Source organism: Eschrichtius robustus, chromosome 1 (assembly GCF_028021215.1).
Source record: "Eschrichtius robustus isolate mEscRob2 chromosome 1, mEscRob2.pri, whole genome shotgun sequence".
Taxonomy (NCBI): Eukaryota; Metazoa; Chordata; class Mammalia; order Artiodactyla; family Eschrichtiidae; genus Eschrichtius; species Eschrichtius robustus.
In genome coordinates this window covers 2,694,253-2,721,978 of record NC_090824.1, presented here as the reverse complement: position 1 = coordinate 2,721,978, position 27,726 = coordinate 2,694,253, and the positions used below count along the sequence as shown (strand labels likewise).

Here is a 27,726-nt window from a genome sequence, read left to right as displayed (position 1 = left end):
TAGAATCCAGGAATTAATTTTCATCTGAGAAAGAATTGTAGAGCATGTCAGTTAAACAGCCTATGAGTAACCAGCTCAGGGCTCCAGCCGAGGCTTAAAGAGGTTGGTTTTGGAATAACAGCATCGCACATGGAGTCATGAAACGTTTGTTGACTGCTCTTGGGCGCCAGACCCTGAGCTAGCTGCTCAGGACACACAAGAGAGTAGATTGCAGTCTCTCCCCTTCGTTTCACGGTCTGGTAGGGGAGACAGTCAGATATACAATTATGTACATGGTAGTATGGGAAGAGACAGTTAACATGGCCTGATAGAGTCCAGGAGGGCTTCGGAGAGGAGGTGGCATTTGCTCTGATCTGGGTCTTCAATCTGTTGACTGCAAACAGGAGAGAGAGTCACAGCAGGTGCAGAGGCACCAAGTGGTAATTGCCAGTTTGGGACCTGAGTTGTGCAAATAAAGATTCATTAAATCTTACTACGCTTTTGTGATGAAAACTTTTTAAACTGTTTTGTCGGTGTTGACACTGCAGCGTGTCTTGGGGCAGATGTTACCTTCGGTCCACCTGTGATAACCGTGAGAGGCGCCCTGCGTGGGCCCGCTGCTGGTGCGCCGGCCGCCGGCTCCTGGGGCCCTCGGCGCCGGCAGGCGGCCACGCCCACCCGCCCTTGCTCACACACCTGGAAGGGGCCGAGACTCCCCCCAGGCCCCCGCCCCATCAGCGGTGGTGGGACTTGGCTCCCAGGTCTTGTTCTTTCAGCCCTCACAGTCTCATCCTCTCAGGCCTTAAGATTATTTTTAAAAAGAGCCGTTGCTTAACTTAGGTCTTAAGCCCCAGGTCCTCCTGACTTTCCTCCATGTCCTGCGTTTTGTGGTGTGACAGATATATCAAGTGTTGGTAAAATATAGGTTGATAAAGCGCCGAGACTCCAGGGACTTCGCCTTCCAGCGCTGGAGGTGCGGTTCAGTCCCTGGTCGGGGAGCTAGGATCCCGCAGGCCTCGCGGCCAAGGGGCCAGAGCAGAAGACAGAGGCAGTGCTGTGACAAAATTCAACACAGATTTAAAAATGGTCCCCATCAAAAAAATCAAAAAATGCACTGACGCTCTGGACCATTGCAGTTCATGTGAGCATTTCTTTTCTATCTTTAAGCCATGGTATCGGCAGCTAATTTCAAGTTTTTTTTTTTAATCTATTAGCATAATTTAAAGTGTCAGAAAAAAAATCTCTTCTTTTCCATTTAGCCCAGAAATTATCGAATATCATTCTTTTTAAACAGTTCTGTTAATTTGTGAAAAGTCAAGAATTGTAAAGATCTCGTTTTAGGGGAACGTGTATACAGTTGGTCCTTGGATGACACAGGGGTTGGGCGCAGACTCTCCGAGCAGTCTCGAACACGAGTATAACTTTACAGTCAGCCCTCCTAGCCGAGGTCCCGCATCCACAGCGTCGGCCGACCGTGGGTCGGGTAGTGCCGCAGTGCACACACACCTAGTGAAAAAAATCCACGTGTAAGTGGGCTCACGCAGTTCATACCCAGGTTCAAGGGCCAACTGTGTACTGTAACGTACAGGTACAGCCACTTTGGAAAGCACGTGGCAATATTTTATTAGGTTGAAAACTCATGTTCTCAACTAGCAATCCCTCTCCTAGATGTTTAAGAGAAACTGTCACACGTGCACTGCAGAGAGTATGTCAAGCCTAACCAGAGGAGCAGAGATCTGGGAACGACCCACACGTCCATCTGTTGGAGAATGGACACATCACTTGTAGCGGACCCCTTGGACAGTGTGCACAGGAGGGGAGGTTGTATGACAGCAGTGACAGTGGAATCCACGAGTCCACTTACGCGACTCGCGGATTCGCCCGAGAAGCGAGATGTTGAGCCAGGTCGCAGGAGAGTCGAAGGGCGGAATTCCATGTTAACAATTCAGAAGCAGTCAAGACGAAACAGTATCTTACCTGTTACACATACATGTGTAATGAAACGTTTTTTTAAGCAAAGGAAGTAGAAGCGCAGATTCAGCCTTGTGGTTTTAGTTGGAGAAAGCGGGGGCGAGGCAAAAGAGGAGCGTGCGGGTGATGGGCGTCGGTTACATCCTTGTCCCTTGTGGGTGTTCACTATGCACTTAGGCTTTATGGCCACACACGCGTGACATCCGTTCTGTGTGTGTATCAAAGTCACATTTGCTTTGACAGGCAGGACAAATTTCATTAATATGCGAAGAGTTCTTACATATCGACAGATTAACAGGTTTTTTTTTTTTGGAAAACGGTTGTATTATCTTCCTTTGGCTGTCATAGCAAAGTACCACAAAGTTGGTGGCCTGAAACCACAGAAGTTTGTTCCCTCACAGTCCTAGAGGCAGAAGTCTGGCTCCAAGGTTTCCTCAGGGCCGTGCCCCTCTGGGGGCTCTAGAGGAGACCCCTCCCTCGCCCTCCCCGGCTCCTGGTGGCTGCGGTCCTTGGGCTCCCAGACTTGCGGCTGCACCGTTCCCACCTCTGCCTGCACGTCCCCGTGGCAGTCTTCCTGCTGTACGTCCTCTCCTCTTACATGGACACTGTCACGAGGTTCAGGGCCCAGCCTGATCCAGGGTGGCCTCTTATCTCGTTACATCTGCAGAGACCCTCTTTCCAAACAGGGTCACTTTCTGAGGTTCTGGGGGGACATGAACTTCGGGGGTCACTGTTCAACCCGCTGCAATGGACAAAAGCTATGAAAGGCATTTCACGGGAAATATAAATGGTTAACGTAAAAAACATACTAATAACTACACATCATTAAAGAATTGCAAATCACACTCGTTGTTTTTCACCTGTCACTGTCAGAGGTGGGAAAGTTTGATAGAATTCGATTGGAGCCGTGCGTTCTCACTGCACTGAGGGTGGGCTTGTGTAGGCTGATTGGAGGGTAGTCTGGCAATACCCTTACAAATCCCATTTTAAATGCTCTACCCTTTGATACCCAAAGAAGCCCATTTCTAGAAATTCATCATTTGGACATCCTTGGACAGATCTGCGAAGATACACAAAGCTATTGATGGGTCTGGCCTGCGGGTCCCCAGCCTCACCTCCTGCTACCCCCTGCTCTGCCCTCCCCGGCACACTGCCCCCGCCCCTGGTTCTTGCTCAGAGTGCCCTCCCGGGCCCCCCCCACCCACTGCTCGCTCCCAGCCCCCCTGCCGCAGTGGTGATTACCTGTTTGTCCTGGTCAGGCTGCGCCCGACACCCAGTGCAGGCCTGGCCTGGTGAATGAAGGCGGGGTCGCGGGCAGGCTCAGGAGGGAGGCGTGGCGTCCGTGGAGTGTTGGCCACGTTAGCTCTCCAGGCCCGGTGACGGATTCTGTCCTCACAGATGCCCTCTGAGGGAGGGCTGGTCACCCCGCCTCTTACAGGTGAGGCAGAGTGGAGCTGTTTGGCCGAGGTTTCCCCCGGAAAGGCGTGACGGCACCTGGGAGCTCTTAGGGATTCTGAGCGCGGCCAGGCGCCCGTCGGGGGTCCCCTCTCGGGAGGTGCTGGTCAGGCTCAGTCCAGTCAGGTGACTTCTGCTGAGCTCGGGGCAGCCGTGGGCTCGCCCGCCGTGGGCCCCACAGGCCTCTGGGGACCAGGCCCCGGAGCAGAGCGGCCGCGTCCAGGTGTCCTCTCCGTGCTGTGCACCCCCAGGGCGCTGGTCCAGACGAGGGACTTCAGATGGTGTTGCATCTGGCTCCAGGCCTCCCCGGAGGAGAGGAGTGTCCTCGCGGGTGCCGTGTCCTTGACCTGCGCACCTGCCGGGTCAGACGGCCTCGCAGCCAGCGCTGCCCCAGATACACCTCAACAGCGGCCTAACTGGAGGCCCAGCCAGGAGAACTGGGAGTGTCCCGGGGCCTCAGAGGAAAACCCGCCACATTCTCTTCTTGCCGAGGGATGCCACCTCCGGGAGCCTGGCCTCCCACGGTTGTGTTACGTGGCAGGTCTGGCTCTGCCTGCATCGGTCTCCCTCCAGCGGCCCTTTGTCACGTGTCTGGAGGTGCTCTCCAGAGCCTTGGGTTTGCTCTCCTCGTGGGAGCTCTTGCCTACGCTTCACTTGTGGACATGTGTACCGGACAGGTGCCCGGCAGGTGCCCGGGGCACCGAGTTGAACAGTCACCGTCATCCAGGCTCTGTGTTGAAATCTGTGCCATCCAGAGAAGGGCTACACCAAAATTTATCCACACTTACCACGCGCTACAGAAAGATCGGATCTCAGGACAGTAATTTAAATACCCAGTAGATCACGTTGTTTTCAGGCTCTTGAGAAGTATCATTTCCAGACCCCAAACTGAGAAGCCAGAGGAGAACTGTCCTTCTCTGCAACCAGCAGAGGCTGGGCCCCGCCATCCACCTGCTGTGTGAGGGAGGCCGAGGCCCAGCCTACCTGGGCGCAGGTGTCAGGGCAGCATCGGCAGAGGGGGCACAGCTAGAGGGAAGCCGCCGTGAGGACGCCCCCCCGGTGGGCTGTGCGCCCATGGGTGGCCCCGACCAGTCAGATCTGAGCAGCTCTTGTGAGATGCCTTCTTTTCAGCACTCAAACTTTTGTAACATAGCGACCCATCCAAGTGTGATGTGAGTCTTGTGACTCAAGGACATGACCATGAGCAGAGCGCTTCCCTTGGGTCCTCGTGGGGACGCTGGGAACACTGGTGGGGTCTGAGGGAAGGTGGGTTGTGTGTTTCAGAGTTGGTAACACTCTCTCTTTCTCCTTCAGAAACACGAAGACACCGAGTGTCCCTGCGTGGTGGTGTCCTGCCCTCATAAGTGCAGTGTCCAGACCCTTCTGAGGAGCGAGGTAAGGGGCGTGGCTGGGCCTGTGCAGGAGTTGGGGATCCTTCAGGACCCCGCTCTTCCCGTAAAGCTGAGGTCAGAGGTTTTCACAGATTGTGATAGTGATACTTACAGTAGAAAAACAATGAAAACCCTCGTGCTGTTTTTGGAAGTCAGATATTTCAGAAACAAACAATTAAAAGCTACAAAGTGGTAAATTCAGAGCAAAATATTAAGAATTGAGAAAATGGGAATATTTACAATGCAAGCAAAGGTGACACTTTTTAGGTTTAAATCTGTAAACTAGGAATTACTCTAAGATTATCTCAAGGAAATCAGTTAACTTAGAGATACTCCTGACCCACTTAGGCCACACATGCTGTGCAGGGCCTGTGCCACGGGGCAAGTGGGTGCAGGGGTGGTGCCCACACTTCAGGGGCCGCTGGGAAGGCACCTGGACAGCCTCCCCCAGAGGCTGTGCCCATCACGCTGCCCTCGGGCACACTTGCTTTAAGGCAGGTAGATTTTGCAGTAACCTCATTTTGATCAGGATATATCCAGAAGGAACAATTCCAAAGATTGATAATGTTTTCGCATCTGATCCTGGCCTGGACCCCCTCTGGTTGGCGTTCTGGGAACCGTCTGGGGCTCCTATGGGCTCGGTGGGTGCATGCCTCCCCCGGTCCCCACGCCCGGTTCCCTCGGTCCTGGGTTCTCTGATCTGAGGACCCTGCTCGCCTCAGCCTTCCCAACAGCCTGGAATTGTACACCTGGATACGGGGAGGGGGGGAGCTCAGTCTCTCACGCCCGCGACAGCGAGAGGACCCGCGTGGCCGAAGGTCACTCTCACCGAGGTGCACCCTCTCCAGACGATGACTCTGCTGGACAAGGGCAGGGTCTGGACTGGCGACGGTGGTCTCTGGGCCCCTGAACGTGCCTCTGGGAGCGGCAGGGAAGCGCACGTAGATTATTTCCACAACTGGAAAGTCCCTCTGTTAGAGTGAATGTATGAAGAGTCTGTACAGTTGGAATAACTTCCTGGGTATTACACGCCTTCCTGAAGTTTTATTCACTCAGGCTGTCTCTATTCGGGGCAAAAGCTGCCTCCATTTTGCCTCTAAGTTATTTTTATTTTTAAAAATCTTTAAACCTGCGTTTATCTTGGGTTTCTGGTGAAAGGTGCTATTGGTTTACAGATGATTCTTGCTTTTATCCCCAAGCTCCGGTAAATTCTGTAGGGCTCTGAGATTAATGATGATAAAGCCAATTTAGAAAAAAGTACAGCCCTTTCAGTTAGTGCACTGAAAATAATGTCAAACTCGGTATGATCCTGATTTTAACATTAGGAGTGTTAGCTGGTTAGATTCACGATTGTATTGATGGCACTGAAAGAATACGTTTTAAAATTTTCAAACTAATGTTACTACGCACACGGTGTCCTTTTGGGTTTCTACGCCTGTCACCTGCAATGTGCCCTTTGGGTGCTTTCCTCCAGTTGCAGGCCAGAGCCTCTGCGGCCACCACGACCCCACCCTGGCTCAGACCTTCCACAGGGTTGGCCTTGGCTGTGGTCAGGTGGGTCCCTCAGGCCGTCCTCTTTAACTGTCGCGGCAGGCGGGACGGCCGTCCTGTGAGCCGCCTCCTCTTGTCCTCAGTACTGACCTGAAGGGAGAGGAATGTCTTTGTCCTGGAGGACAAGAGGAGAAGGTGGAGAAGCCGCCTGCACCCACCAGAGTGACACATCCCGCGAGCCTCCGGGAGTGCCGTGTGCACTGGCTCGCGGGGAAACACGTTCCCGGGGCCGCTGTGCACCACGCTCACTGACCGCTCTCCCCATTCAGGGTCTGACTGCTTTCTATAAAGAAGATCTATCCCTAGAGTTTCCTGATGAGACTATCTTCAGTAAAGAAAGAAATTATCCTTAAATTGTATTAGCCTAACACAAAACACTGTGCCTTTAAAATGTAGACATTTCAATTCCCTTTCCTCTTGAGGGAGCACCGTAGGTGGTTTTTATTTGATGATTTGCTGACATTTAAGCTGAACACGGGGGTTTTTCCTTGCAAGGGGAGTTATCCTCTCCCAATCCCTCCTAATTGTCCTCCATGAACTGGAGGTGACCATCGTAAGATTCATGTTGTTAGAATGACCTTAGAGGTCTTTGAAAAGCTACTTGAATTTCTGGCCATTACAGAGGGAAGAAAGTCTTTTCAGAAGTACTGAGAGTAATGGTACATTGTGTACGCTTGCTTTGGAAAGATATTTATTTTTGTGTACTGTATATTAGGTGTGTGACCCAGTTGCATCCTGAATGCTTTCTATTTTTTGTGTTTCATGCAATTTTTGTTTATAGTCTTTAAATGTGCATTTCAGTTTATGTTTTTTTTCCTTTCTTTTTAAAATTCTGGCACTGCAGACAGCATGTCGCAAAACAACTTGTTCTAAAGAAACTACAAGTTTAAGAAATGTTATAGTAAATGTATTTCTGTATATTGGTGTATATATGTGTATACACGTGATGATACTGTATATTTACTGCATATATGTCTAGGAAGCAGATGCTATATACACACCTGTAGCTGATAAACACCATTCGTAATAGTACAACCCAGATGCTATCTGTGCCCTTGATATGTTTGAACATTTTCATGCAAACGTTCGTGCCACAACTCACGTCTCTTTCCCGTTGCAGTTGAGTGCACACTTGTCAGAGTGTGTCAATGCCCCCAGCACCTGTAGTTTTAAGCGCTATGGCTGCGTTTTTCAGGTCAGTATCCGACATTTGTCCTTCCCAGTCACTGACATTCCACCATGAGAGAAAGTTATTCTATTAACATCTTAACATGCAGGCTCTGGGCTTTCAGTTTTGCCATGGAACTGAGTCACCTGCCGCACGGGTGACGAAAGCCACGTGCAGCAGATGTGAGTGCTCGCTTTCCAGTCCGGGGGTGTCGTGAGACTTGAGGTAGACACCTGTGCTGAGGGGGAGTTAATGCACTAGGAGAACGATTACATTCAAAACCAGTTAGTGAATGGGACAGACAGGACTGACATTCGGCGGGGTTTCTAGGTAGATTCTTACGGAATTTGAGCTGTTACTTGAATGTAAGTCACTGGCAAACTGGACATGGTTCCGGCAGTGTGTGCATCAGTGCACGGTTGTGAGGATCGCACGTGCGTGTGTCCAGAGTGCATTCCGTGCACATGCCACATGTACATGCCACATGTACGTGCCCGGACGGCCATGTAGAGAGGAGATCTCCGCCACTGCCACACCTGGGCCGTGAGAAAGCTGTTCCTGGTTTTTGTTTTTTTTTTTGGTTTTGTTTTTTTAACACATCTGAGATGGCTAGTGAATTTGAACTAGTTTTCATTCAAATGTATATCTTGATCTTAAAACTATCAAAGGGCAGTATATACTCCAATTAAAGTATTTTGTATTTGATTTTTATGTATTATCAATACATTATTGTGAAATCAATACAGAGATATTGGCATCTCAGTATTTTCTTAGAAAGTAAGAAGCCTGAGAGTAAGAATGACTATAGCTTTCCCTTTGCTTCAGTCTCTTATGAGACTGAGCCCTCACCACTGTTATGTCGTATGTACATATATATCATTCATTCTGTGTATGTATATATATATGTTTATATATAGCAATACTTATATCAACATATATATATGAATATTCTATGTACAGAGTATATGTTTTGGAGATCATTAAAATGCTTTCTGTGGCTTTTAAATATTCCAGTATCAAAACAAATTATATTCTTATACCAATTACTTTGTTAAATATATGAAGTACTGTTTCCCATGCTTATTACTGACTCTAAGATGGTCTACATCTTATGTACTCTGTAGATTGTTTATGTTCTGTATGTAACTTTCTAAGTATACATAGGATAGTTAGGAACAGTAATACAGTGTATTTCACTGGTAAGTTAATACTTTAATAAATCATTTAGAATCCTACTTTGATTACATATTCACTAGGTTATTATAGCAGCATCTAGCTATGACTTGCAGGTGTCTAAACGTTTTCCATTTATATTTTAATGCAAAAAAATTTTTAGGGAACAAAAATGATATATCTAAAATTTAGTTTCTTGATGTTACCAGCATGAAACGTAGGTAAGAAGGCCCTTGGTAAGAAGCTGGAGGAGTGCAGCTCACGGCCTCGAGGTAGTTGTCGTAGAATCCGCGGTGTCTCGTCTTTGAGCTGCTCCGTTGTTCTCGAAGCAGCCTCCTCACCTGTGCACAGTAGATCAGGGGCCACTGAGCGCACACCTTCTGAGGCTGGGCATCCCCTGTGAACCGTCCATGAATAAGTCACCGCCCCCTCCCCCCCCCCCCCCCCGCCCCGTGTAGTGCTGGATTGAGGTCGGCTGTGAGTCTCTCTGACTCCGACGGAGTGAGGTTGGGTAACGCGTTGCCTCTTTATTCTCGCAGGGGACAAACCAGCAGATTAAGGCCCACGAGGCCAGCTCCGCGGTGCAGCATGTCAACTTACTCAAAGAATGGAGCAACTCTCTAGAGAAAAAGGTACGACGCACCGCCTCCTTCTTTTGTTGGTTTTTAATACTTTCTTCAAGTTATTTAAAGAAGAAAACCTTGTTTATAGTTAGTAATGGATTTTGCATAAAAGAAACTGCATCAAGAGTGTCAAAAAAGTAAATTCTCTTCAAGTGATCCTGAGTTTGTAAATGAAGGCGTGTGGTTTTGTTAGCTTGCTCTTCGGTTTTTTTTGTTTGTTTATAAATTATTATTTATTTTTATTTTTGGCTGCATAGGGTCTTCATTGCTGTGCGTGGGCTTCTCATTGTGGTGGTTTCTCTTGTTGGGGAGCACGGGCTCTAAGTGCACGGGCTTCAGTAGTTGTGGCATGCGGTCTCAGTAGTTGTGGCTCGTGGTCTCTAGAGCACAGGCTCAGTAGTTGTGGTGCACGGGCTTAGCTGCTCTGCGGCATGTGGGACCTTCCCGGACCAGGGCTCAAACCCGTGTTCCCTGCATTGGCAGGCAGACTCTTAACCACTGCGCCACCAGGGAGGTCCTTGCTCTTTGTTTTTTAATTGCCAAGCAGGTATGAAGTGCTTTTTTTAAAAAAAAAAAAATCACATTGTGCTTCTCTCAGAGTTGATCTAGGACAGGGATTCTCACTTCCAACCCCCGTCCGCCCCCCGCCCCATCTTTTTGTAAATAAAGCTTTATTGGAACACGGCCACGCACACTCATTTCCGTATTATCCACGGCTGCATTGCACCAGGACGGCAGCGTGGATGAGCAGAGATAGAAACTGTACAGCCCGCACAGCCCCAAAAACTGTTCTCTGGCTCTTACAGAAAAAGCCTGCCAACCCCCGATCTGGAAGGTCACCAGTGTTACCTGCTTTACCATCCTCTTTCTTCTCGGAGACGAGGAGAGGACAATTCCACATCGCGAGTGTGACTGTTGACCATGGGGGTTGGGGGACCACGCAGCCCCTTCCTGGACACACCTGCTCTCCTGGGTGTCTCCTCGAGGGGCCCCAGCTGTGGGGTCTGGACTCCTCAGCAGGCCCCGCCCACGTAGCACTCCTTCCTGGGGAGTTTGTCCCGTGGTGCTCAGCTCGCCGGGCCTTCTTACCTGAGGAAAAGATGAAAACCTCCAAGACTTGATAGAGAAGGAGGTTATAGGATCTCCCACTGTGGCTTGTGGCTTATGTACACAAATAAGAAATTAATCTGGTATTCAACAAACATGTGTTGAGAACTTGCGGTGGGAGGGCGCTAGGATGATTTACAGCAGCCGGGGAGTTGATGTTTGCTTTCTAAAGGTTTGTAAAGATTTGAATATCTTGTTTTGAGTATTAAATCCAAGCAATTTAAAATGTAAATGTACTTAAAAGAGTCTAAAGTTTTAAATCAAAAGATGTTTATTAAATCTAACATAAAGTAGTTCTTTTAATATAAATGCTTAAGCTGGAGGTGAGAAGCAGTGAAAGGGCTTGCGTGCTGTGCGCACGGCGGGCAGGAGGGGCCTTCCGCTTATCAGTGGCATAAAATCCGTTACGTGAATCATTTATGACTTTCCCGGGAGCACATATTTGCTCTGAGTTCAGTGACGGTTTACCTGTGAATCTTTTTTTCCCCTCTTTTTGAAGAATGCATTGTTTCTGCCTTTTTTAATTGTAGGCATAGATCTCAGGGCTTTTGGTCTCTCACAGATAACGGCTTCTCATTTATCTAAAAGGTTCTTCCTTTCATGTAAAGTGAATTGGTTATTCCAGCTGTGCTGGTTACGTAACCATTGAGCGGGGCTGGGCTGCGGTGTGCTCACCCCTCAGGACGGTCGTCCTCGGGGCCATCGCCATGGGGCGCACGGGGGTCATCCTGTCACTTGCGTCCTCCTGCCCTGCCACCTTCACACTTGTCCCCCTCAGAGCATCTGCTTTGCATCGTTGGAAGCCCCGGGACACAGCCGCACAGCCAGCACCCCTCCCCAGAGCTTCCCCCTCTGCACACCGGCCGAGCGGGGGCCGAGTTGCTGCTGATACGTTTGAACCGTCTGTTCTCTTGGTTTTGCTGGAGGCTGAGCCGCTGCCTGCCTCCGTGCCCCCTGCTCAGGTCAGCCGGGCCTCCGCCCTGCGCATCCGTGCTTGTGTCCATGAGAAGCTGGCTTCTCGTCACTGGGCCCAAGAGCAAAATCCGGACAATGAACGGAGATACGTGTATTTTCTCAAAATGGGAATTTATTTCTCATCATAGAATTATTCAGTTGCAATCTCCTGAGTTACCTTGTTCATCTATAATAGAAAATAGAACGTCTGAGTTGATTCGGAAAGACTGATTATTATATTCACAGTCAAACTAAAGAAAAACTGTTTTGTAAAATCCAGGCTTAAAAACACCCATCTTATGTTTTAGGAAAGCTTAAATCAAAGGGAAGTGTGGAGTGCCCACCAAAACAGGCTGGGGTAAAGGATGTTCCTGGAGAGGAGGGTCTCGGGAAGGATGAGGGGCCCCTGTTTTCATCTGCTGTGTGGATGTCACACTGTGCTTCTTGGAAACACACCTGCCAGGTAGACTTTCCTGTACCTGGTAGACTGGTGAAAGCAGGGGTCTGCAGGCACCCAGGGGCTAGGATCCTTGATTAAAATATGTAAATAAATAAAAATCAGTTTAAGGGCAGTCCCTAAATTAAGAAATTAAGGGTTTGATGCGGCATGATGTGTGACCATCAGTGTGAGATATTTCTGTCATCCTCAGGTAACTTGATTTGCTGCAGAAAAAATTGCCATTGGTTTTGGAGATGTTACTGAGATTTTTATCAAAAGGATTGGCCTGTGTGCATCATATCTCTTTTTTTGGGTGTGAGAATAAGGAGCCTGGGAATTGTGTCCATCTTTGACAGATGGGAGCGAGTGAACTGTAATTTCAGAAAAAGCAAAAACACCACTGCCTGCTACCCGTGCCCCAGTCTCTGGATGCTGCAGGCTGATCACTTGGAGGAGGTCGTGGACCTGTGAGACATCATATTTTAGGAAGGAAAGTCTGTTTGTGCTGAGTGAAATCCTAGGAGAGTGAAGTATATCTTGCAAGTTCTGTGTTCCTTCATAAATACATTTGTTATAAATAAAATAGACTGAGACAGCACCCAAAGGTGCTGCCTGCCGAGCAGGCTGAGTAATGTAAGGACACCTCACTTTAGGCTGGTTGTTCTCCAGAGGGACAAGGTCAGGAACCCAGATGTGTCCTGAGATGCCCGTGGGCCGTCCCCACGGCCAGACCGTCCTCAGGTGCTGGAGGTGTTAGAGAGGCACCTGCGAGGAGAGCTGTTCCGATCCGTCTCGGAGCTCCGCGTCTTCCAGGGTGGCGCCCGCATCCGCGCGTGGACACACACAGCTGTTGGCGGAGAGAACCTTTGCAGGGACCAAAGTGCCCCTCGTAGAGACACTGTGGGAAAGAAGCCTCGTAGGATCGCCCTTGAACTCCTCACCCTGGGGGCTTGTAAGACCAGTGTAAATTGGTTCTTGGGAGCCAATTATTTTTCAGAAAGGAACTTTGAAAAACTCAAAGGTGGGTTCCCTGCTGGGAATGGTGCCCCCCCCAGCAGACCCTTCCTGGCACCCCCAGTCGGCAGCTCCTCTGTGGGGGGGGGGGGGCGGGGGGGGGCTGGGAGGCTGGCCCCAGGACTCACTGCAGCGCATGTGAGACTGTTCCCGTCGTGCTCCCTCATTGTGTTGAGAGAGCTTTTCAAAGGGCGTGTATGGCCCACTGGTGGACGTGAAGTAATTTAGTGGGTTGCAACTAGCATTTTCAAAAGTAGAATAGAGTAAAACAGAAAATATCCGGGCGCAGCGTGATCAGGGCAGATTTGGTTTTGAGGTCCCTGTTTTTAGGGATATGCACACATACACAGGTGTCTGTGCAGAAGGGGTGAGGTGTAAGGATGTGTTTCCTACTATGTTTCCTTGTCAAAGTTTGAAAGCCACTCTGGTAAAAGATTTATTCGTTTTTAGCAAAAACTTTAAAAAGCATCCATTCTGAAATTCAGTCATTGCTGCACTTTGCCTCATCTTATTTGATTCCTGGGAGAGATTCTGAGAAATGCAGTTGTAGGATCCCTGTTAAACTACCAGGACCCCCATTTCCTGTGTGAACGGATTTTTTTTTCCTGGAACTCCTTCAGTGAGCTGATAGAAGGCCTATATTGTAAACATTTAATTACCATTATTATAATTGCTATAAGTTGATATTAAAATCACTTTTTGTTTGCTTAATTGAAGACTTTCTTTTTCAGGTTTCCTTGCTGCAGAATGAAAGTGTAGAAAAAAACAAGAGCATACAGAGTTTGCACAACCAGATATGTAGCTTTGAAATTGAAATTGAGAGACAAAAGGAAATGCTTCGAAATAATGAATCCAAAATACTTCATTTACAGGTAAGAAGTTTAAGATGATGGCTGGATAAAAGGGAACACATCTGTGTTCCCCTCCAGGACTTTCTCAGGGAGATATTTGAGCAAAAGCCCTGACCTTTGTCGAACAAGGCAACTTGTTTCTCTTGCTTAAGTGAAACTCAGGGAAGGTGGCCTGGGTTTGTGGGCCGACCTAGGAGGCTGTAAGCACCGCTCCTCTCGCCTTTTCCTGGGGGCCAGCCCCGTCACCTCTCCTCTGTGCCTTTGATTCATTGTTGGTGAAATAAGACTCAAAGTCTGTGTTTTTATAAATTAGCTGTTTTATTATTATTATTTAAGATTCCATATTGTTCATGAGTAGTTATGTGTAAAGTTTCACTTCCTAAAGTGAACTGAAGCCAAACTATTTTGTTCTGAATCTTCTAGCGATGCACGTACACACTGTCACCTTATTTCACCGCAGTGAACCACAGGTACCTCCAAAATAAACACATAAACCTTTGCTGCTCCCGAAAAAGGTGGTGTATAAATAAGCCTGATTAAAATGTGGCTCCTCATTTCTGTTACCAACACAGGCTTCCATTAGGTGCTTGTTACAGATTATTCTTCTAGACACTGTCTTCACATCAGCTTACTCAGAGCATACCTTGGTGATGGTAATTCTGGTGTGTATCACACACACCCGTGGGAGAATCACATGTTGCCGAAATGGTCTTTCAGTGCTTGTACTTACAGTGTGTTTCCCTAAATTATCTGGAAGAGAAAATATTTCTAATAGCTCAGAGTCACGGCATCTTTGAGGTTTTCTTTCCTCCCGTTTTAATGTTGGGATTAGTTATCGTGCCTTGAATTGCATAGGGATTTATTAAATTAACTTCATTTGTGTTAAACTCTGTGGTTGTCCCGAGACAAGGAAAAACACAATTCACCATTAGATTGTAGTAGAAAAGATGCAAGTCATAAGTATTGAATCAAGTCAGAAAAGTACAGTGTCACGTAGAACACCACAAGCCTCCTGCAGGAAGTCCGTGGCGTTTTGCCGAGGCCTCGGAGGTGCTGGTCAGCGTGTCCAGACAGAGGCCTGTGCTGCCATCCGGTCGGCAGGTCCAGCTGTGCACAGAGTGGCCGGGGCTCAGGGGTGCGTGGAAACGCCGAGGGAATTACGTTATGCTAGAGAACCACTTGTTAAGGCATATCAACAGCAGAAGGAAGAATGAGTAAGGAGTGGGTTGGTGTTTGTTTTTATATTTAATTCTTATTTTAAGATAGTGGTTGCCAAAGTTCTTTTTTATTGAAGTAGAGTTGATTTACAGTGTTGTGTCAACTACTGCTGTACAGCAAAGTGACTCAGTTATACACACACACATTCTTCTTCATATTCTTTTCCATTATGGTTTATCATAGGATACTGAGTATAGTTCCCTGTGCTATACTGTAGGACCTTGTTTATCCATTCTATATATAATGGTTTGCAACTACTAACCCCAACCTGCCATTCCATCCCTCCCCCAGCCCCTCCCCCTTGGCAACCACCAGTCTGTTCTCTATGTCTGTGAGTCTGTTTCTGTTTCGTAGATAGGTTCGTTTGTGTCATATTTCAGATTCCACATATAAGTGGTATCATACGGTATTTGCCTTTCTCTTTCTGACTTCACTTAGTATGATAATCTCTAGTTGCATCCATGTTGCTGCACATGGCATTATTTCATTCTTTTTTATGGCTGAGTAGTATTCCATTGTATATATGTAGTAGTGGGTTCATTTATAACCAAAAAAAATGAGAGTGTCCATAATGAGGTCATGGATGCACTCGCCCGACACCTCGGAGATTTTATATGCATTCCTCTCCTCCATTCCCCACTTCCAGCGTGAAAAGTTTGAATTTACTTTAATCATTCCACTGTGCGTGATTCATGTTTAAAACCTCCACGATTGAAGAAACCACTGAGATCTGAGTCAGAGAGATCCAGCTCCAAGCTGCGGAGCCCGGGGAGGTGAAGGCTGAGCAGTGCCATGTCTGCAGGCGGCGGTGACCCGCGCCAGCGCTCTTCTCCTCCTCCTTGGAAGGCAGGCACGGAGGAAAATAGGCTGCATTTCAGGAGAGGGACGGGGGTCAGGAACAGGGGCTGACGGGCTGGAAACCCCTCCGGACGGCTGACCGTTTCCCGATGGTTTACATGGAACCACGTCTCCTGGATGATCTCAGGGTCGGTAACGTTCGTCACCATGGTTGCCAGTGCTGAGAGGCGGCCTGGACCATCCGCCTCTGAGTGAACATTGATGGCGGCCCTGTAGGCTAGGGCTGGAGGTGCCGGCTCTGGGTGGGGCTCTCCCTCCCGTCCCTCCCGACCTCCCCCCCCCCCACCCCCCGTTTCAGCAGAGCCTGGCTCAGACCTGCCCCTCGGTCCTCACCCTAGAACTTCCAGCTGCCAGAGGACAGTTTACCTGAGCGCTGTACCGTGGCTCAGGACACCGCCGCCGTGACTGGCCGCTGTTCCTCGCTGCTGCCTTTGCCGCTCTCTCCACGGCAGAGTGTACCTTCCCTCCCCTCTTCCTTTCCTCAGGCACCTCAGATGGCACTGTAAGTGCCACCTCCTCCAGGGAGCCTTCCCCACCCTGTGCATTGGACCACCTGGATGGTGACAGACCTGTCCCTCTCTGTGTCATCTCCTCCCTTGTCTGAGTCTCCAGTCGACCCTAAATCCTGAAGACAGGCTTGTACAGGAGTCCACACAGAGTGCAGAGCTCCTGACGGCCCCAGATAGGGTGGATGGGCTGCCGTCAGAGCTGTGCAGAGGAAGTGGGACTTAAGAGTGGGTTAGCTTTTGCCAGCCGTGGAAGGGTAGTTTCTTAATATTTTACTTTGTAAAGAACTCTTTTTTTTTTTTTTTTTGGCCGCGCATGCAGCATGTGGGATCTTAGTTCCCCAACCAGGGATCGAACCTGTGCCCCCTGCGGTGGAAGCACGGAGTCTTAACCACTGGACCACCAGGGAAGTCCCTTTTTTCTCAATTAAAAAAGACAGCCTAGGGTTTCCCTGGTGGTGCAGTGGTTAAGAATCCGCCTGCCAGTGCAGGGGACACGGATTCAAGCCCTGGTCCGGGAAGATCCCACATGCCGCAGAGCAACTAAGCCCGTGAGCCACAACTGCTGAGCCCGTGAGCCACAACTACTGAAGCCCGTGCACCTAGAGCCCACGCTCCGCAACAAGAGAAGCCACCGCAATGAGAAGCCCACGCACTGCAATGAAGAGTAGCCCCCGCTCGCCGCAACTAGAGAAAAGCCCACGCGCAGCAATGAAGACCCAACGCAGCCAAAAATAAATAAATTTATTTTAAAAAAAAGAAGACACCACAATGAGAAGCCCGCGCACCACAACAAAGAGTAGCCCCCGCTCGCCGCAACTAGAGAAAACCCGCACGCAGCAACAAAGACCCAACGCAGCCAAAAATAAATAAACTTTAAAAAAAATGTAAAAAGAAAAAAAAAGACAGCCTAGATGTGAGCTTCATTCCCGTGCTGCATTGTTAGCAGGAGCTGGATGACCCGGTCGTTCCCGCAGTCAGTGGCTCTGCCGGGCGGGAGGCAGAGCGCTCTGTCCACGGGCCCCTCGCTGGGCCCGGGAGTCCCACCCGCATTGGCTCGGTGACCGGATGGTGCCAAGTGACAGACGGTGATTTAAGCCCTAAGTGCACGAGCATGAGACTGATAGACTGATGCTCTGTGAGCAGGTCTCCTGATGAGGGTTTATTCACATAGTGTGTGATCTGTGCTGTTTCTCTCAGCTCCTGAATCCTTTTTTCTAGTAAAATCCTCACCTGCATTTAAGATTTGTTTTTTATAGAAACACTACAGGGGCTGAGTGTAGACCGCTCTTCAAGAATGAAATCATGTTTGCTGCATCTTACAGAGAAAGCTTGATTTAGGTCAGCATTCTGCTTTGACCTCATACAAATGAGAGGTCTGTTTGAAAATAGCACGTTTTCCCTTGCTGTATGAGGAGTGCCTTTTAAATAGTGGTTGGGCCTTGTCTGTGTGTCTGTGTGTGTGTGTGTGTGTGTGTGTGTGTGTGTGTGCACGCGTGTGCTCGCTCCCATGTTCCCTCCTGCCCGCCACCCGCCTGCTGACTCCGTGTTCCTGGCTTGTAGTTGGGGGCCTTGCTGTCATTTCAGACTCCACGGTTCTGCTCCCTCTGGAGAGCGCCTCGTGCCTTCGTGCCACTGTCCCGTGTGTGTCACGAGTCCTGGGGCGGGGGAGGGGGGCTTGGAAGTGATGAGCAGCTTGTCCTCGTGTTTTACAACGAGGGCCACCAAGGAACTGCCACTGATTGATTAGGTTTCCATTAACTCCCCTCTTATTCTCACTAGTACCCACATCAGCCTAGTTTGTCATTTTGTCACTTGAGTAGGTAGAGGACGGGAGAAAAATTACAGCTGTTCATTATGGGTATGGGCGTTCATTCATGTCAATAGGATTATCCCCAGAAAATAGACTTTGTAAACTAACTATGCTTCTCACTATATATATTTTAAAATAAAGTGGTATCAGTGTAGAAAGAAGTGTTCTTTAGAGAAATCATCTTTACTTTTTAAATGTTAGCCAATATCAGGGTTTCTTGGAAAGAAGAGGAAGATTAACACTGTATTTTTACCCAGAAAAAGTAACCCAAGCCTACATGTTTGTTCCTTCACGGTTATTAAGAGCCAGCAAAGGTGCTGAAACCTCGATGTTTAAAAATAGTCTCCCAAAAGGAGAAGTGAGCTCGGCAGGTCCCCGGGGCTCTCCCCTGTGTGGCCTCAGCCTCAGGGGCGGCCCAGCCGCTCCCCAGCTTCAGGGGCTGAGCCACCCAGCCTTCAGGAGCTTTATTTCAAAAATGCAAATTCTTTTTAGAAGTGAAAACCCTTTAGGTCCCTGGCTTCATCTAACAAGTGGGCAGGCCAGTCCTGCAGACAAACGGGGCCGCCACGGCTGGCACGCCAGGCTCACCGCTCCAGTTACTGTTACAGACGTGCTGGTCATGTGCTTCTGGAAAAGGGGGTTTCTGAATTATTTAAATCAAGCCTCGCTGTCGACAGCCACGTGTTTGTCAGTAGGGTTGCTCTGCCCCAGTGGGCAGGGGGGCGCTGGTCGCGGAGTGCGTCCAGGGAACAGACCCCCACCCACCCCGCCCATCGGCACTGGCCCCTTGGCTTCACCCGGGGCCCCGAGGACCTGTCTCCAGGGCCCTGTCCTGCTGCCAGCCCTGTGCTGGCAGCCAGGTCTCTGGAGCCAGGTGGCAGTGTGGTGGCAGCTCTCTCTTCTGGGACCCAGGCCGGGTTCTGAGCGCTCTTTGCAGCCACAGAAACAGGGCAGCCCCTCTGGCCCTGGAGGCTCACCTGGTTTGGCCTCTGCTGGTCGCTCGACCCTGCAGGGGATGGAGGCCTTCAGACGGGGCCGATGAGTGTGACTCCAGGTCCTGAGCTGAGACGCTAGGACAGAGGGATGTGGGAGCCGCATGCCCTGCACTTGGTGGGTGAGGCCTCTCTGTGCCTCGGTCCCCTCCTGGAACTAGGGGTCTGGGTCCCTGTGTCCCCCGAGATGCCCGTGGGTCTAAGGTAAGAGGCCCTGTGAGGGCTGATGCGGGCTGCCCTGTTCCTGACCAGCGGGTGTCTGATGGTAGTGGCGCAGCGCCGGCAGCGAGTTCTAACCGTATTTTGCCTTTTTGACACCTTTGATGTGGAAGCGAGTAATAGACAGCCAAGCAGAGAAACTGAAGGAGCTCGACAAAGAGATCCGCCCCTTCCGGCAGAGCTGGGAGGAAGCAGGCAGCATGAAGAGCAGCGTGGAGTCCCTCCAGAACCGGGTGACCGAGCTGGAGAGCGTGGACAAAAGCGCGGGGCAGGCGGCTCGGAACACAGGTGAGGGCGGGCGGGCGGAGCCGTGCGGGTCTGCGAGGCCCCGGGCCGGGGGAGCCTGGCCGGGTCCCAGGGCCCCAGGTCAGAGCTGTGGCGGCCTTCGTGAGGTAAGCGAGGCGCGTGCTGCCTCAGGACAGCGCCGTCCAGTCTCGGACGGTGCTCCTGGTGGCGCCTGCTGGGGCAGCTGGCTTCCCGCCGAGATGCCCGCAGCAGGGGCCCAAACGCTCCCCTCCGTGCAGTGAGGCCTGCGTGGCAGAGTGGGTGTGGGGCGGCCTGCGGGTCGGGGTGCTCCAGCCCTGCTCGTGAAAGCCTGGGGGACAGAAGGTGACCAGAGGCAGCAGGGGACCCGGCAAGCCCAGCAGCGTGTCCGATACCTAGAAGCCACCGGGGCCGCTGCTTCAGGGGCCGAGCGAGTATTCTGAATATCTGCACGAGAAGGATTAATGGGGGAAAGAACAAGGATTATTGTGATGCACGTGGGGCTGGATTCAGCCAGCCGAGGACGTGGAGTGGGGTGGGGGGAGGAGCAGCTTAAGCCCTGATAGGGCGCAGGTGAGCCCGCGCATGGGGGCTGGAGGGCAGGGGCCGTGAGCCAGAGGACAGGCAGCCCCAGGCTGTCGCCTCTCGGCAGGCTGTGGATCCCGAGGACCCCGAGGCCTGCGTTTCAGGTCCTCCACGGGGCAGGCTCCACCCCCCAGCAGCCACAGCGAGTCTGGGCTCTTCTGCTCAGATTCGGTGGGGATCGGCTTCTCCAGCCCCGGTGATAGTCACGTGTCTCCGCGCCCATCTCTCCCGCCCGCCGCCGCAGGCCTGCTGGAGTCCCAGCTGAGCCGGCACGACCAGATGCTCAGTGTCCACGACATCCGCCTGGCCGACATGGACCTGCGGTTCCAGGTCCTGGAGACCGCCAGCTACAACGGTGTGCTGATCTGGAAGATCCGGGATTACAAGCGGCGGAAGCAGGAGGCCGTCATGGGGAAGACCCTGTCCCTCTACAGCCAGCCTTTCTACACCGGCTATTTCGGCTACAAGATGTGCGCCAGGGTCTACCTGAACGGGGATGGCATGGGCAAGGGGACGCACCTGTCGCTGTTTTTTGTCATCATGCGTGGAGAATACGACGCTCTGCTTCCCTGGCCGTTCAAGCAGAAGGTGACGCTCATGCTGATGGACCAGGGGTCCTCCCGGCGACACTTGGGGGACGCTTTCAAGCCGGACCCCAACAGCAGCAGCTTCAAGAAGCCCACCGGCGAGATGAACATCGCTTCCGGCTGCCCAGTCTTCGTGGCCCAGACTGTGCTGGAAAACGGGACGTACATTAAAGATGACACCATTTTCATCAAAGTCATAGTGGATACTTCGGACCTGCCTGACCCCTGACGAGTCTCTGGGGAGGCGGATTGCGCAGAAGGCAGCTCCTCTGGGGGGTTTGAACCGGCCGCCTCCCCCGAGGTCCTCGCGCCCAGAACAGGACCTGGTGGAGCGGAGGAAGCGGCAGAAGGTGGCCGCGGGCCGGCGGGAGGAGCCACGCGTCAGGACACACACACCATGTTTTCTAATAGACTAGCAACACTTCACTCGGAAGAATTATTTATCCTTCGACGAGAGAAATACTGCTGTCAGAGAAGGTTTTCGTTTTCATTTTTAAAGATCTAGTTAATTAAGGTGGAAAACATATATGCTAAAGAAAAGAACCATGATTTTTCTTCCTTAAACACCAAAAAAAGAACACACACACACACACACACACACACGCACACACCTGGGGATAGCTGGACATGTCAGCATGTTAAGTAAAAGGAGAATTTATGAAATCATAATGCAGTTCTGCTATATTCATTCTAAGATTCAAGAGTGCAGTCCTGTTTCAAACATAGCCCGTTGTCTGTTTTAAGGCCTCATCTGGTCTCTGCTTCAATACTCTGTCAGAAGACCCTGAAGTGCACCTAGGTCTTTTTTGAAAGTCTCTAAATTCAGAATCGTTTTTTAATTTAAAGTTCTAAGATAATTGTTACTGCAAACATTTCATTTTAAAACGTTGATAGACTGGTATTTCTTGGAAGAAAATGTAAAATATCAAACACTGGTTATCACTTGTGATAGGAAAGAGAATATCCAATCTGTTGTTATTTCTCGTTAGAAATGTAAACCTTCAATACCTGTCGTAGTTAATGACACTACTTCACAATTATTACGAAAGGAAAATTGCTCATGGATGCTGTGCATCATTTTCAGATTTATAATTGTTTTCACCCTAAAATAGGGCATTAGTTGAACTTTGGAGTTCTAAACAAAATCCTGTAGGTTTTTAAAATTCTGCCCCACGTGTTCAGACGAGCTCTCTATTGCTGACAACACCGACCTTCCGTGTCCAGTGTCCGGGGGTGGGCAGGTGACTTGTGCTTGAAGGAGGCCACAGCAGATGTGTTTCTTCATCCTGTCATATTGCTGCATTTGTTAACAGCGTTTGCGTAGAGATGGTGGCATACTGTACCTGTGCCTTAGATGTGACATGCTGCTTCTCGACCCCAGCTTTGTGTTCACTATAATTCCAGAAGGTGATAGTTCAGCCAGACTTTTCTCTTGATCACTAGACCTTTTGCCTCTTCGAGGGCCCTCAGACAGCCCTGTACCTGCTGAGGAAGCCGGGCCCCCTCGTCAGCTTCTGGAGCCTCCACTGCTTCATTATCACAGATTCCAAATCTCTAGGCCCCCAAAGCGAGCAGTCCGGTCCGCGTGCAGGCAGGGACAGGGCAGGAGCCACGCCTCTGCGTCCCCGGGCTGCGGGCTCCCACACCACCCGCCGCGGGGCCCTCTGAGCATTCCAGAGACTGCTACCCGGGGGGCCGCCCGGGCTGAGCCACAGGCGTCCCGGGGCCCGCCCCTCTCTCCGGAAGGGTGGCCCTGGGGTCTGTGGTCCCAGCCTGCGCCTGTCCGGGCGGCATTTCCCACCCCTGTTTACCTTCTCTCAATGGTCCAACTGTGACAGAGCGGGGCCCTGCTCCTGTGCCCCCTGCTATGCACCACGCTCCATGGGTGCTCTTACCACTGACGGGTGCTACACGTGACGGGTGCTTCTTAGGCAAAACCAATGTGTGTGAACCGCCGCATCTGTGCCACTCATCCAAAAGACGCGCCCACGATTGGCCAGCTGGGCCGCGCACCTCAGGCTGCCTGCCTCCGGGCTCCCCGTGGCCACGCGGGGGACGGTGGGGTGGTGCCCGGTGGCCCCCGTGTCTCTGGTGCTGCCCTCCGCCCTGGGTGTGCCTTCGCCCCAGTGCCTGCTGGAAGCACCTCCTGGCCACCGCCGTCCCAGGCTTCCATAAGTGACCTCATGGGTTCCAAGCACCTGCCCTGCCCTCCGGCAGTTAAAATGCTCAGTTGTCTTCATCTCTTTTTCTTTCCCATCTCCTGACCCCAGAATTGCTTTGAGGGCGAATGAGTGTCATCAGTTCTGCCCAGTAAGGAGTCGTGTGTCCCCGCTCAGAGGAGGGCCCTCCTGCAGGTGCTGTGGGACCACTGTTCCCTCCAAGTGCCCAGACCTCCTCCAGGCCTGGGCCCGGTTCTGCCCTGGAGACCCGGGGGGAGGGAGTCTGCCCGGCGGGCCCCACCCGGCCTCAGGTGGCTCTCCCAAGGCCGGGGGTCACCGGCGGACTTCCTCCCCCTTCACGGAAAGTATGGGCGACGTGAACAAATTCAGGATAAGCAACATCTCGGTCTGGTAAAAAAAAAATTCTTTCCCTCCCCTGGGTTGGAATCCTGTTGGGGGCGGGCCGCTGGCAGCGCCCCAGAAGCATCCGTCCCTTGGTGGGGGGACTTTTCCAGCAGCTCCTCCCGGTGGGAGACGCCAGGCCCCTGGCCGCCACCCAGGAGCCCAAGGGACCCAGCTTCACTGTCCCCCGGTGGGAGGCTGGGACACGGCGGGAGCTTCAGGTCGTGGCTCGGTGACGGTTGGTGGTAGCGGGTCGCACGCCTCCCTGGTGCCCGCGGGCCCTCCCGCCACCAGAGCCCCAGCGACAAGTGACGGGTGCCGGACACGGCACGTGGGTGCGCTTTTCCCGTTTACCAAAAGTGACAAATTCCGCACAGAACAAAACCGCTCCAGTGCCGCAGAGGAACCGACGCCGAGTCCCGTGCGGGGTCAGCGCCCCTGCTTCCCCGTCGCCGCCTGTCCTGGAAGTGAAGACCGGCCGGGTCCGCCTGCCTGCGGGCCTCTGGTCAGGGGCGGGGGGCCAGGGTGTCGGGCCGGTGGGGCCAGCACGGAGCCCGGCGGCCGGGCGGGCTCAGCGAGTGCCGGGCTCTGGCTCTGGGGCTGGAGCACCCCAGGCGGCTCACCTGGGCCTCTCTTTACAGGTTGGGGTTCTCAGTTTCCCGGGTTTGTGGTGACGCAGAGGAGACGGGTAAATTGCTCCGAGACCTGTCACACGAGAGGGTGGCGCCAGCCCCCGAGAGCGAGTCAGGCGCCGTCACCGAGTGGCCGACGAGGAGGGCCGCCGTCCACCCCACCCCGGCCCCGCCCCGGAGCCCAGCTGCCAGCTGAGCCGAGGCTCTTGGCCAGGCGGCCCTCCTGCCCCCTCCTGTCACCTCCCTGTCCCGGTGGCCGACTCCACCAGGCCCCCCTGACGCCGGCCAGGACGGCGCAGCCTCTCCCCAGCGGCTCGTCTTCCTGCAGCGTCCCCAGCCGCCCGGGGCCACACGTCCCTGTCAACGCCCCCTGCGCTCTCAGCGTCATGGGGGTGGTCGCCCGCGGTGGGCCCAGCATCCTGCAGCCCTTGGGCAACATCAGGCAGAGGAAAGGGCGGCTGGACGAACCCTTAGGCACAGCAGGGCCCCGAGGGGGTGGGGAGAGAGGCGGGACCCCGAGTGCACCCTGGGGGGCGCGCTGGCCCCTCCAGCCGTCCAGGCCCGCTCCTTCTTCCCGCCTGCACGTGGAGGAGTGACCATCATCCTGTGCTGGATGCAGACCTTTCCGGCCCCAGCATCGCTGCCTGTCTTCACAGGTTGGGCAGGAGATGAGATTCCTCGTGGGGCCTCTTGCCCACACCTCCGCTCTCCAAAACGTGTCCCTCTGCTTGCGGTGATTATCAGTGCTGGAAAGGGCTCAGGTGGAGCCGTAAAGTACTATTTTTTAACTTCTAGTCCAGATCCTTACTGATCAGGCCGCCGAGGAGAGCTGGGGGGAATTCCGGGAGTTCCTTTGCATCTGTGACATGAAGGGGGGATCTGTCACCCAATCTCCTTCTCAGCCCAAGACCATGGTTCTGCCTTCTGTTTGCAAATCTTGATAGTTGTGTTTTTTCCAAAGTAGAACGTGTCCACTAGGGTCAGGTCAGACAAGGTCGGCGTGAGGCTCCAGTGAGGGCAGGTGACCCGGTCGGTCGTCTCTGCTGTCTGGCGGTGCTGGTTGTCACCAGGGCCCCGGGGCAGCGGGGGCGGGGCGCAGACCTGGAGGCGTCCCGGGCGTTTTCTGCTGGCCTCGGGTGACCCAGGCCACAGGTGGTTGGTGCCATTTGCGGAGGCCCGAGTGGCACCAAGCAGTGCTCGCATTTCATTTCTGCCACTGCTGCTGTGTCTAGAGTCTGTCTTGTGAACTCACGACGAGAGAGGTGGAGTCCAGGACGGCTGCACCACTCCTGCAGTTCGTGGTGATCCGGGTCGTAACTCAGTCCCCTTAGACCAGTGAGATAACTTCCACAGCAAACTCAACGACTTAATCGGTAAACACAAAAGCTGGCATGATTTTCAAGGATTTCTGTAAGAATTCTCTGTAGAATAACGTCTGTGGTAAAGGAAGCGTGTAAATCCACGCAGACAATCGTGTCGCATTTCCAGAATCGATTCTTTCTCTGATGGCACCCTCTGTGTTCAGGTCTCTTACCCAAAACAAAGACCAAAGAAGGCCAATCTCTCATTTTGACTCTGTATTTTTAACCTGCCTGTTTTAAAAATTGCATCTGTATAACCGCTCGCTGTGAGGACCCATCTCGACAGTCCAAGTGATTGTGACCAGTGATTCGCGTCCCGTGTTCTTCTGCTCTTCTAAGAAAAAAAACACAAAAGGACAGTGTAAGTTATTGCCCAGCAATAATCATGTTGTTACTGTGGGTTAGCAACATGGCTGACTTCCTGGTAGCATTATTATGTTTGATATTTTTGTTTACTGTATACTGTGTGTGGTTTTATTTGGTATTTATTTGTGTTTTGAGGTCTTGCAACGTTTTTGTGTTTCTGATGCTAATAACTAAAGTTTGTACGAGTGTAGAATGCAAACCTTTGAGATGCTGAACTGTCTGATGAGAGGGAAATAAATCTTACTGGGAGTCTTGGTTTCTCTCTCACACTGACTCACAGGCCGTGAGGCGCCCCTCCCTCCCGCGGTCGGGCCCCTGCAGAGGATGCCGCGGGTCCTGCCGTGGCTTCCCGGCCTTCCCTTCAGGCGGTGGCTTTACCTTGAGGGGGTCCCCGGGGCCTGTGCACCCAGCAGCCGTGCTCAAGTCCATGGCTCGGTCCAGAGCAAGCCAGGGGGCCCTCACCCTCCCCGGAGATCCTGTCCCATTTCCGCCACTTTATCAGCTGTGGGACTTCGGGCTCTTTGAGCCTCGGTTTCCTCGCGTGTCAGGGGAAAGACAGCGTCTGCCTCCTTTCTGAAGCCAGGCGGCTGGCTGTGGGCCCCGCCAGTGCTGACGCCGAGGGTGGTTGTGGGGCCTCCGGGCGGCGCCTTCCACGCCGCCACCCGCAGTAGGGACACTGGGGGCACAGGGCCAGCACGCGCCTGCCCGGCTCAGCACCAGCGGGCCGGTCTCCCCTGGGCGGTCAGGCCCCGGAGCAGGAAGCCCTGCGTCTCCCACGGTGTTCCCCCGAATCACCAGGTGTGGGGGCTGCTTTCCAGCACCGAGAGGCAGCGCGAAGGCCCTGGGGACCGCTCAGCCCTTCCCCCACTGGCCCTGGTCCTCCACGTGTCGCCGCCGCAGCCCCCGAAGCCCGTGCTCAGCCTCACCCCTTCTCTTAAGTCACGGCCTGGGGCCCGGGCCTCCACGTGCACCCACCGGGCAGCAGGAAGGGGCAGCGCAGGAACCAGCCCCCAAGGCTGCTCCCACCCAGGGGCCCGGGGCCTGGCCCAGGGGTGCTGCCCGGGCCCCAGGGGCTCAGTGTTCCTGCCCACCCCGCACCCGGAGCCCTGCAGGGGAGCCCGGGGCCCCCAGCTCTTCCTACATTGGGTCCCCCCACACAGGAGCTGCCAGAGAGGGGGGCACATTCAGTCCCTCCATCTTGGGGGAGGGGGGTCCCAGGTCCACGCACCCCTTGCGCTCCACCCTCCTCCCTGGGCGCTCAGGCCTGGCGCCCCACCTCGGACCTGATGCCACCACGGGTGCTGAGTGAGGCCCCGGGGGCCCCTCAGCCCTGAAGCTGGAGCGCCTGGCGGGTGGCAGCGCGCAGTGTGGACGGCGCCGCGGGCGGGCAGCGCGCGGAGCCGTGTCCGCGGGGTTTCCAGCGCCACCGGAGGGGCCGCTCAGCTGGAATTTCGGAAGCCGGATCCTTTCCACCTTTTGGAGTTTTTTCCCCTGCGTCTTACGGGGCAAGAATCGGCAACAACTCCCAGGATGAAGGGCCCGCCCCGCGGTTGCCCCTAGGCCGAGGCCGCAGACCCGGGCGCCGGTCGGCCGCAGGGCTGTTGAGGGCGGGGCCTCCCGGCGGCTCTCCGGGGCCTGGCCCCGCCCCACCGCGGTCCCCGCAGTCGGCCCGGGGGCGGCCTGGTCCCCGCCTGCGGAGGGACCCTCGCCGCCTCCCTCAGCCCCGGGCGCGGGGTGGGCTGCCTGTTCTGAGCCCTGCGATGACGGGGGGGGGCTCCAGGGGAGCTGGGGACTCGCTGCCGCTGTCCCCTCTGCAGCCGGGGCAGAAACGCCGCCACGCTGCCGGGACCGAGCCGTCCCGGGAAGTGTGCCCGGAGCCCCGGTCCCCCGCACGTGCCCCGGACGCCCGTGCTCTGCAGGGTCTGTTTTAGGTAAGAAGAGCGAGGCCTGGAGAGGAGGGGGCGCGGCCCCGGAGCCACCCTGCGCTTTGCTGTCTGCTGCGTGGCCGGCCTGTTTGGGGGCCGCTGGGACCTCACGGGGTCGTTTCCAGCTGTGGGATTGACATTGGCGTCGGCGGCCTCTTAACCC

General features: G+C 53.1%; 1 protein-coding gene across 7 annotated transcripts in view; it reads left to right on the top strand.

Annotated features, from left to right (window-relative positions):
- TRAF3 (TNF receptor associated factor 3) overlaps window positions 1-25,893 on the top strand; it is a 117,488-nt gene extending 91,595 nt beyond the window's left edge. For all 7 annotated transcript variants that reach the window (XM_068540188.1, XM_068540214.1, XM_068540205.1 and 4 more), the window contains 6 exons: window positions 4,720-4,800; window positions 7,468-7,542; window positions 9,228-9,320; window positions 13,557-13,697; window positions 19,396-19,570; window positions 20,376-25,893. In XM_068540188.1, the coding sequence (XP_068396289.1) occupies window positions 4,720-4,800; window positions 7,468-7,542; window positions 9,228-9,320; window positions 13,557-13,697; window positions 19,396-19,570; window positions 20,376-20,947 (1,137 nt within the window). In that variant the 3' untranslated portion in view covers window positions 20,948-25,893. The remainder of the gene's footprint in view (window positions 1-4,719; window positions 4,801-7,467; window positions 7,543-9,227; window positions 9,321-13,556; window positions 13,698-19,395; window positions 19,571-20,375) is intronic.
- Window positions 25,894-27,726: the final 1,833 nt, after the last annotated feature.